General features: G+C 48.8%; 1 protein-coding gene across 1 annotated transcript; it reads left to right on the top strand.

The window, feature by feature from the left end:
• Nucleotides 1–1,152: 1,152 nt before the first annotated feature.
• LCAT (lecithin-cholesterol acyltransferase) lies at nucleotides 1,153–11,079 on the top strand. Its single transcript, XM_028739490.2, has 6 exons — nucleotides 1,153–1,357; nucleotides 5,584–5,740; nucleotides 6,557–6,672; nucleotides 8,211–8,306; nucleotides 9,351–9,575; nucleotides 10,333–11,079. The coding sequence occupies exons 1-6, from the start codon at nucleotides 1,213–1,215 to the stop codon at nucleotides 10,935–10,937; spliced, it is 1,344 nt and encodes a 447-aa protein (XP_028595323.2). The 5' UTR covers nucleotides 1,153–1,212; the 3' UTR covers nucleotides 10,938–11,079.
• The last annotated feature ends 223 nt before the right edge of the window (nucleotides 11,080–11,302 follow it).

Below are 11,302 nucleotides of genomic sequence, written 5' to 3'. Positions count from 1 at the left end.
ATGGTCAGGGCAGTCAGCAAGTTGACTGACAGACTGTGTAGGGGGGCAAGTGGGGGGTGGGGGAGAGATGTGTGCTTGCTTTGAGGAGAAGCACACTCAATTTTTATGAAGCTTTGAAGCCATTTGCTGATAATACCAACAGTTCCTGCTTCATGCTCACACCAGTTGGTGCTACCTAGCATGCACTGGACTCTACTATAATGTTCCACTGAATTTCCACTGATACAAAAGTGCCACTGATTTTTTGATGTAGTATATCTTTCTTTGGGGACGCGGTAGCGCTGTGGGTTAAAACCACAGAGCCTAGGACTTGCCGATCAGAAGGTCGGCGGTTCGAATCCCCACGACGGGGTGAGCTCCCGTTGCTCGGTCCCTGCTCCTGCCAACCTAGCAGTTCGAAAGCACGTCAAAGTGCAAGTAGATAGGTACCGCTCCGGCGGGAAGGTAAATGGCGTTTCCGTGCGCTGTTCTGGTTCGCCAGAAGCGGCTTAGTCATTCTGGCCACATGACCCAGAAGCTGTACGCAGGCTCCCTCGGCCAATAAAGCGAGATGAGCACCGCAACCCCAGAGTTGACGGCTGGACCTAATGGTCAGGGGTCCCTTTACCTTAACCTTTATATCTTTCTTTGTTTTCTGAGCCAGAAAGTGGTTATACATTGGTGTGGAGCAGACACTTGCAGCTTATTGCCCTGAACTGCCACGATATGCATAAGCTTCCTGCAAACAGATGTCCCATTTTTGGTTGGCTTTCGGCCTGCAGACAAACAGGGAGGAATGCAAAGCTTTTAGAAGGGGTCTTGCTGAAAGCTGCATTTGTAGCTCCGAGCTGTAGTCATATGGACAGGAATCTCTGGCATCAGATGGTTTTGATTACTCCGGAAATGTCAATCAGTCAGTAAGATTTCCTCCTTACTTGAGGATAGCTTTTTCAAATTCCAGCGCCAAGCAAACCCCTTTGGGTGCCCTTTGATTGAGAACAAGGCCTTCAATACTGGGAGGACAAGTCACGTCTCCTCTCCCACCCATTCCTGGAATGGTTGGGGCCAAGAGGCCCAGGCAGCCCAATGGGGCTGCTCTATGCACAGAATCTGCTAATGATTTCCCCACATCCCGCCCTCTCACCCTCCCTCCTACAAATAGTGTGCTCCAGCAGAAAGGCTGCTGCTTTCTAGTCCAGAGGCAGTGGCTGGAGGGATAGAGCAGAGTCCAGAATGGGGAGCTCAGCTGGGGCTGCAATTGTCCTCTTTCTTGTCCTCTGGCAACCAGCAGGTGCTTTCTGGCTTTTCAACGTGCTCTTCCCACCCAGTACCACCCCAGAAGCAGCTCTCTCCAACAACACTCCCCCTGTGGTGCTTGGTAAGTTGGCATGGGGCACATGACAAGGGGGGCAATGGCAGTCCTGGGGCTGGGGTGGCTAGCTCCCCACTGCAGGCAAAGTGTTGGCGTGGTGGGAGGGGTCGGTGGGATAGTTGAGGGCAGTCATTTGTGAACAGCCGGCTGATCAATGTTGGGCAGGCAGGTGTGAGGTTTGAGAAGAGTCTGTGTTGGGTTGCTTTGGCTGCGGTAGTGCCCCTTCCCCTGAGACATGGATGGCTGAGAAGATGCTAGTCAAAGCAGATGGATCTGTAGGGTCTGATTAAGCTCACAGCTAGGATAGTTCAGGGCCTGATATGCTCAGCTGGGATACCTAGAAGCGGATTGTGCAGTGCTGGGCTGCTGGCCTTTTCTGTGGTACGCATTGGTGTGCAAATAGGTCTGAGATAAAGATGAACGGTGATCAAAGTGATGTCACAGAACCACTGGTGGGATTCCCAGGGCTAGAGGAGAGCCATGTTATTCTTTCCCTTGGAGGAGTACCTTGGAGGAAAGGGCATGTGGGGGACACTTTCCCAGAGGAAAGGCTGCAAGCTCTCCTTTGTCCTCCCAGCATTTGACTGCACCTTGCCCGACACTCCTGTAAGACGCTTTAGGAAGAAGAAGAAGAAGAAGAAGAAGAAGAAGAAGAAGAAGAAGAAGAAGAAGAGTAGTTTGGATTTGATATCCCACTTTATCACTACCCAAAGGAGTCTCAAAGCAGCTAACATTCTCCTTTCCCTTCCTCCCCCACAACAAACACTCTGTGAGGTGAGTGGGGCTGAGAGACTTTAAAGAAGTGTGACTAGCCCAAGGTCACCCAGCAGCTGCATGTTGAAGAGCGGAGACGCGAACCCGGTTCACCAGTTTACGAGTCTACCGCTCTTAACCACTACACCACACAGGCCGGTAACCTCTCCATGAGTTCTGCATTGCCCTGCTTCTCCCTCATTGCCCCACATGAAGGAGGCCTTGGCAAGAGCGGGTGGGGCTGGATGAGATGGTCCATCTCATCTGATTGTGCCTGGAGGCAGATCTATCCCGTTTGCATCTAACATGGAAGCTACAAGGTCACCTTGTAGCAACCCATTGACATGCATGCTTAGCAGGGTGATGGTCAAACTGGGAATAAACTCTGTTGGTTCACCTAGCTGCCTAACTGAGCTGAAGTGTGGCTGCTGGGTCTTGCTTAGAGTGAGGCAGTGTGCCTTGCCTGGCATCTTCTCCTTCTTGGCCTCCAAGTTAATCAAGCACAAACTCCTGAATGTGTCTAATTCCCCTTTCTGAGAGATCCAGCATTGTCATGCTTAGATAGACCAGGGAGAGCTGAGCAGAAGGACATCATGGGGTGGCAAGTTCCTTTCTGTCCATAGGTTGGGGTGGAAGACTGTAGAGCGGATTGCAGTGCTTCATCTTTGGTAGAGGGCAGGACCTAGGAAGGGAATTCTTATTTTATTTTTGCTGGTGGCTCTCTCCCTTCCTCCCACTGCAGAAAAATCAGCACTTCCATAATGCAAGAGTTAAAGGCAGAGGACCTCCTCTGTCCTGTGTTGAATCTGGTGAGCAACCTTTGACTCCTGGCCCAAAAGTGGCCTCTCCATCCCATGTATGTGCACACCCACCCACCCACCCACACCCTGAGAATCTCCTCCTGTCTCCGTCCCTTTTGATCCTGCCTGGAATAATCTTGCATAGTATTTTGTCCCACTGAATGGCCTTGACCGGACTTTGTTTTGTTTGCCTGGTGCTCTGAAAAAATGGTCTCTTTGACCAGAGAGCAAAAGTGATCTAAGTTGGTTCCTGTGTTCCTAGGAAAGGATGAGAAAAAAGGACCAGCACCGGGGGTGTCTTTAAAGCATTATATAAGGCTATATAGGAAAGGCTGGGTTGAATCCCACAGCCCTGGCCTTGTCAAAACCTCTTTATGGCAGGACTCTGGTGATTAGACAGGGGGTGGGGAATGCTTTAAAGACACCTCCTGGTGCTTGTCCCTTTTTCTCATCCTTTCCTAGGAACACAGGAACCAAATTAGATCATTTTTGCTCTCTGGCCAAAGAGACCATTTTTTCAGAGCACCAGACAAACAAAACAAAGTCCGGTCAAGGCCATTCAGTGGGAACTTTTATCATTTTAACTTGTATTCTGTATTTTGTTGCATTACTTTCTACTTTCCCCCTCTGAGGGCAATTCCCTCCTCCATTCTGAACCTAACCCCAGGGCCCTGACAGAATCTTCCTCCCAGATCTGATGCTCTTAACTTACAGAGAGCTTTGTTACATTTGGGGGCAGTAAAAATAGCACCCCACACCCACAGCTCAAAGTGGTACAGTCTTCTCTGCTGCACATGCTGGTGGAGAACATTACTCAAAGTGGCCTGGACTGCACTACTTCTAGCTTCAGGTAGGAATGTTTGCTAGGCCAAAGGCAGCAACATCCGTCCCACAGTGTGGTCAATGGATTTAGCCATGACAATGCTGCCCTATCCTTTTTGGCTTGAGAGTTTCATTGTTTGCAGGCTTTTCACATATATGTGTGGGAGCTTTCAAAAATATGACACCACCCTCATATGCCCTTAAAGTGGTACAGTATGGAATATAACTATCTTGTTCCGTCTGACGTGTGGACAGCAGGTTCTGAGACTCCAACTGGATGGCAGGTTCATTAAGGACAAGTATGGGCAAAATCATATTATTGCAACCCCCAGAGGCAAGGGACTCCAGATCCCACCAGAGCACCTGTTTCAGAGCATCTGTGGGAAGACCTTGCCAGGAGTCGAAAACACAAAGCAGCTCCCTTGGACTGAAATCTCACTCTGCCCTTTGGCAGAATCCACTAGGAGACTCTGTGGAAGCCACTCTTGGAGGAAGACAGGCATTCTGACCATGTGGGATCAACAGATATCTTTTTTACATTAAGGGGGCACAGGACCCCCAAGCACACAAACAGGAGTGATTCCTCATGCCTTGCTTTTTGCAATAAGCACGTCGTCTCACAGGGTAACCTGTGGAAAGACTTACCAGACTAAAGCATTCAACTAATGCTCAGGCAGGCTCTTCTTCACCTGTATTTGCTACTTACTCCAGATTGTGCGGTCCTTCAAGACCACTTGGCAGGGCTGCAGCTGCTGGGAATATCCTTATGTGTTTAAGTTTTGAAAAGAAATTTGGTGGGATTTTATCATATATACAACAAATACATACACACAGGACAAGGTACAGCACAAAATTTGGCTTCCCTAATAGTCTTAAATACTCAGCGATTTAAGTCTCTTCCAGATATGCTGAGCTTTTTTGTAGTTGCACTATTATTTTTGTTGTATTGCTTTGTTTGACTTACTTAAAAACATATTTTTTGCCATAGCAAAAAAATTATTTTTTTTTGAAAATAAATAACAACAATTAAAATCAGTAAACAAGCTGATCTCAAGGTGCAGGCTGGCCACAGGAGGTGACAGAAACTTCCTCAGACCTCAAAGCAACTGGCTTCAGGCCTGCTTGTGCTTCCAGGACCCAGCACGGAGGCAAACTCAAGAATCCCCCTGTCCCAGTCAAAGGCACAGCCCAGAGGCTGAGATTCAGAAGGAATAAAGCAAAGGCTGGGAGGGGCTGGGAACCACCACCACCCTCTTTCCTTGTGGCATTTCCAAGATACCTGAGTGACATGAGTATCCTATAGGCATCGCACCTACCGCAAGATCCTAACAAAAAGACTCTCAATGGTGTCTTGCTTTTGTTGGGTGCTTTACAGCAGAAGGTGGCCCAAACATTGTACCCCCAGATGCTGTGAGCTGTAACTTCCATAGCCCCTGAGCCTTGGCCGTGCTAGCTGGGGTTGAAGAGTGTTGTAGTCCACAACATCTAGAAGGTGCATCATTGGCTGTCCCTGTCTAACAAGGACAGGAGCGCCTAGCAAGAAACACTCCTCACCACACAGGCAAATGGCTGTACGTTTTTGCTAGGTAAATGTTTTGCCACCTTGTTTTGGTGGCCTAGCTCCTGTTCCCAAGGTATAAACAGGTGAAGCTTTGCCCACCATTTATATCCATGATGGGAAAATCTTCATCAGTTCTAAATTCCCATGCACCAAGAGAGGGCCTCTAGAAAATATAGCAACCCCCCATCCCACCCAGCTCACATTCTTTCGTTGCTACAAAAGAACTGCAATCTCTCCAGGACTTTAGATGCACCACTAAGGCAGGCTGCCACTCCTCTTTCTCTGGTCCCTTTCAGTGCCTGGCTGCCTGGGAAACCAACTAGAGGCCAAGCTGGACAAGCCGGATGTGGTGAACTGGATGTGCTACCGCCAGACAGATGACTTCTTCACCATCTGGCTGAACCTCAACATGTTCCTGCCTCTTGGGGTTGACTGTTGGATTGACAATACCAAGTACGTCACTGGTTGAAGCCACTTTATAGCTTGTTATTCTGTGACTCCCTCATGTGAGGAGGGTCTGCGAAAACTAAGCCAAAACAGGGTGAGGGACGCTTCATCCATGGTGGAAGCCAGAAGTATGTAGAAGTACAAAGTAGCACAGGAAGGGGACGGGGACCTGGTGTGCCCTCCCTCCAGCTGTCATTGGGCTCCAACTCTCTTCCATCCCAGCAGCCAGCATGGCCAATGATGGAGACTGTAGTCTGTTGGTTGCAATAAAAAAATAGGTATAAAAAGGGTATTCCTCGATGCCAAGATCCCAACCTGGGGCAAATACTCATCAATGAGAAAACCACAGTCAAGATTTAAAATCAAAAAACCAAGTAAAGTGCAAATATATACACTGTTAGACCTTTAAAATATGGGCCCTTGTGAGTTCCCTCTTGTCCTAGCATAGGAAAGACCACATGTTTGGTAAGTTAAAAACTGGTTTACTTTCAAACTCTTCAAAGGTCAGGTTCATGTGCTTTTCTATACATCAGTCAGAAAAGTTGCACAGGCAGTAAAACTTGGCTGTTACAAAGTGGTAAAAGTTATTTGTATAGGAACTCAAGAGTTGCTTGTGAGAGCCATGTGGTCTGAGCTCGGAGCAACCAGCTCAGACCTCCTCACACGTTGAACTTCTCAGGTAGACTGAAAGGAACAAAGGTTTGATCACCTCGTCCCTTCCAAGGTGAGCTAGGTTGGCAGAACATAGTAATCATTATGATTATTTTTTTTAAAGTATTTTCTATTTTCTTCTTTGCACCTGAATCTGCCTTCTGCCCACAGAGTGATCTACAACAGGACAACTCGGAGGGTGTCCAATGCCCCTGGAGTCCAAATCAGAGTCCCTGGGTTTGGCAAAACCTACGCAGTGGAATACCTGGACAGGAGCAAACTGGCTGGTAGGAGGCATTGCTACCTGCAAATCAGTCATCTCTCTGGTGGAGGAAGAAAGTTTGCTGCTTCAGTCTGCTTGGAGTCGTCTTGAGCCATGGGCATAGCCAAGGGGTGGCAGGGAGGGGCAGCTGCCCCCCATCAATAAAAATCAATAAAAATACATAGCAAACTGAGGTTCTGCACCCCTAACGAAAGGCCTGCCCCACCCCCAACAAAAATCCTGGCTACACCCATGCCTTGAGCATTGCTAAAGACAGACTTTTCCACAATGGGATTAAAATGAGGGCCCTACATGGCATGTCATAGAGAGCTGCCTTATCTAGCAGCAAGGCCCATTTCCAAGATGCTTCTGCAGTGCTCACTAGTCAACAGGGAGCCTTGGGAAGCAAAGGTGTCCGTCATCGTCCCCCCCCCCCCCCCGCGCAACTTTGGTTAGGGTCATCTTCCTTGCAATATCCTCCCCTGATTGATTCCTGTCCAGTTTGGTTCCGGGATTACTAGCAAACAGATCTTGCTCCTCTTCCCCCTTGGAGTGGCGGGCATTTCATGCCACTTCCTCACTTTCTTTTTACTTACTTAAAAAAAAATGTAAAATGCATAGAAAACAATTAGTGAAAATCAGTAATTACCACCCCCAGCAATGACTGGGAACAGACTTATTACTGACTGAATGAAATGTGCCCACTTCTGACTCAAAGCTGCTTCGGAAGTGACATGGGGAAGTTGTTTCTGAGCTAGAGTGCAGGGGCTGACTTAGGTTTGTTGTGGGTTTTTAGGGGGCATCTGATAACTGGGAAAGCCTTCTCTTCCTCCTTGCTCATGATCTTTTGTGGCTTTCCCTCATGCGTCTTCTTTGGAAAAAGGTATTCTGCGTGTTCCACTTTCAGTTTGTAATGTAGGCAGTGTTTTCCCCCCAGGGGGTATTCAAGCGTACACAGTACCAGCACCTCTTCTTCTTCTTTGTTAAAAAGTGTGCCACTTACTCTAACAACTTCACGGTGAATACCGGCACCTATATTTCTAGAAAAAAAGCACTGAATATAGGCATGCAAGAAAGAGGACCTTCCAGAAATTTTTGATGCACCACCCACTCTGCCCAACCATTTCCCACTGTCCAGAATTTCCTTTTTGTAGGCGTTTACCAGAATACAAGAATCTTTAGCTAGGAAAAAACATGACGGTATTTTTAGTGTTTCAGTATGGTTTCTTTTTTGAAGACATTTTTTTTTAAAGGGTGCAATTTCTGCCTTTTCCTGCTTCAACAACAATAAAAAGCTGCTCACTCCACAGCTTGGGAAGTGGATATTGCGCCCATACCTGAGGTACCAGAGGGTTTTTTCAGTCGGGGGGGGGGGGGTTGGAGTTATATATCGAGGAGTTGGCACCCTTACTCCTGCCTCCTAATGTGCTGGACCCAATGAGGCTTGGAGCAACCCAGGGAGCCATCAGAGCAGGAAGTGGTTCCCTCCAACAGGTCACCTACCCAGCCTTCCTCCCCTTACCCTCCTCCTGTTAATCTCTTCCTCTCTCCTCCTACCTCCAGGATACATGCACACACTGGTGCAACACCTGGTCAACAATGGCTATGTGCGAGACCAAACCGTGCGCGCCGCCCCCTATGACTGGAGGATTGGGCCCGGTAAGTACAAATGGGTAACTAGGGAGGGGGCTGTGAGGAGGACTCAGCGGGTGGGCCAAGGGGTGGGAAGCAGGAATGCTTTCCCCTGAAGCATAATGTTTGACGGACTATTGTATTTTAATATTTTGTTGGAAGCCGCCCAGAGTGGCTGGGGAAACCCAGCCAGATGGGCGGGGTATAAATAATAAATTGTTGTTGTTGTTTGCAACCATGGAATGACAGTGAGGTCAAGGCAAGGAGAGAGGGGTGAAAGCAGCCCTCTTGAGTGGGGGAGTTTAAATGCCCCCCCCCCAACACACATACCTGTCACTGTGTGGCTAAGGCAGCTCTTGGGGAAACAGCACAGAAGGAAAGGGCAACTATTTCCTTCCTTCGCCATCATAACAGCCCTGGTGCAAATCCCGCCTCCCATGGCTGATTTTTTTTTTATAAAAACAGAATCTTAGAATTGTAGAGTTGGAAGGGACCACAAAGGTCATCCAGTCCAATGTAGGAATCTTTTTGCCCAACGTGGTGCTCAAACCCACAACCCTGTGATGAAGAGTCCCATGCTCTACCCACTGGAAGTCTGTAATGAGGTCTGGTCGTACATTCCACCTCCTCTGGCCGCTCAGCAGAGCGGAGGCTGCTTCAGGTTTGAGGGTCGGAGTCTCCACAATCTGCTTGGAACATACAAGAAAACAATATCTGGTGCTTCTGAAGCACCAGGCTTCCCTGACTAGTGGTCAGAGTTTGCAGACAGGAGAGCATGGCTTCTGGAGGACCTGAGCCTCTGCAGCACCTCATTTTAAAAACACACTGTTCAAGTCACACAACTGGCAAGGACTCGCGAGGAGGCCTTGCGCAAATCTCCACCTCTGACCATCTGTGCATGCAGAATAGCTCGGGTTCAGTCCCCATGGCAGTGTTTCCAAATAGGGCTGGGAAAAGATGCATCCCAGCCCCATCTGCTGCAACACCATGGGGCAGCCTGGATGGCCACTGGGGTGGCCAGCAAGGCCATGTGGCTGGCCAGATCCAGCAACCCCAACTATGTCTCCACAGATCAGCAAGAGGAATACTTCTGCGACCTGCGCAGCCTTGTGGAGGAAATGCGTAAGACCTACCAGAAGCCTGTCTTCCTCATTGGACACAGCCTGGGAAACCTCAACATCCTCTATTTCCTCCTCCAGCAGTCCCAGGCCTGGAAAAGCCAGAACATCCGGGGCTTCATCTCTCTGGGGGCTCCTTGGGGGGGAGCAGTGAAGCCCATAAGAGTCCTGGCCTCAGGTGAGTTGCTTGCCAGCAGGTGAGGTGGGCCGGAATATCTGGTCCCTCCAGACTAAAAAAAAGGCTGCGTGCACCTCTTATTTGGGTGACCTCCCCTCCTCTTCCACTGTCTGGGGTTGCTGCCAGGCCCCTTGAGGCTCAGGGATGGGGGTGGAGCTATCAAAATGGGGGTGGAGCTTAAACACACTTTTAAAAAACAAAAATCCTCTCAGGCCTCTAGCACAGATTTACTGTTTTATTGCCTCCTGCTGAACTAATCTAGACATGAGTATCTCGGGGGGCAGGGTGCATCTCCCACTCTTTTTATTATTGCTGCTAAAAAAATGGAGATGTTTCTCTTTGGATTGTGTTGGGATTTCTCAGTGTTTTCCATAAAACTCAGTTGAGCTTTAAAGATGCAGAATGTACACAGCCGTAGTCTCTTTTTCCTGCTGTTTTCCAGATGTGTGCTGTTCAACTCCAATATACTTTGTTTATTGTGTGGTATGAAACATAAAAAGACTAAAGCTATGTACGCACTATACCTTTAAAGCACATTTTAAGCTCCTTCTTTCCCTCAGAGAATCCTGGGCTCTGTAGTTTGCCCCTCACAGAGTTACAATCCTCAGCAACTTTAACAAACTACAATGCCCAGAATTCTTTGAAGTGGGAAACATGATTTGAATGTGCATTCAAGTCCATTTCCTGAGCTTTCTGGGAGATTGGTTGGAGGTCTATGCCAGTACTGCAGTTGATACCAAGCTGGTCTGCATTTCAGGTGATGAGCAGGGCATCCCCATTATGTCCAGCATCAAATTGCGTGAGGAGAAGCGCATGACCACAGCCAGCCCCTGGATGTTCCCAGACACAATAGCTTGGCCCGAGACCCATGCCTTCATCTCTACTCCCTCCTACAACTACACCTACCGGGACTACCAACGCCTCTTCACTGACATTAACTTTGAGGATGGCTGGTACATGTGGAACGACACCAAGGACCTGCTGAAGGGGCTGCCTGCCCCAGGGGTCGAGGTGTATTGCATCTATGGCACGGGTTTCCCCACTGTAGAAACCTACATTTACAACGACCGCTTCCCCTACGAGGACCCCATTGACTTTATGTATGGGGATGGGGATAACAGCGTTAGCCGCCGCAGCCTAGAGCTCTGCAAGCGATGGCATGGCCAGCAGGAACAGAAGGTGCACGTGGTGGAGATGCCAGGCGTGGAGCATCTCAACATGATCTTTGACAACCGCACCCTCAACTACATCAATGAAATCCTGCTGGGAAACTTTGGGGAAGCCACAGCTGCAGAAGATGAAGCAGGGAAAGGAGGAAGAGGCTTCTCAGAGACCCAACACAAAGACCAACAGGAGAAATGAAGGCCCTGCGCTGAGGAGATTGGGGTCACTTTATTCCTCCTGCATAGACAGGAAGCAGGATGACTCATGCGTGCCCCCCACCCCCCAAAGTCTACAGTGTTATGTGCAACACAGCTGGATGCAGAGGTGCCTTGCAGGATCCTGCCTCCCCGCTTGCTCTGAGAGGGAAAGACTCCTCCAAATTGCTCCTGCCAACAGCTGCCTGGCAAATTTCCATCGCTGGTGTGATTGTTGGGGCCTCTGAGAGTTCATGTTCCCCTAGCATGCTTTCAGTTTGGTAGGCAGGTGAACTAGCCCAGAGCTTTATTTACTCAATGCAAAAAGAACAAGGAGTCCTGGGGCACCTTGTAGACCAACACATTTTA

The sequence above is a fragment of the Podarcis muralis genome, chromosome 7 (genome assembly GCF_964188315.1).
Source record: "Podarcis muralis chromosome 7, rPodMur119.hap1.1, whole genome shotgun sequence".
NCBI classification, from domain to species: Eukaryota; Metazoa; Chordata; class Lepidosauria; order Squamata; family Lacertidae; genus Podarcis; species Podarcis muralis.
This window is presented reverse-complemented; position numbering and strand designations above follow the sequence as displayed.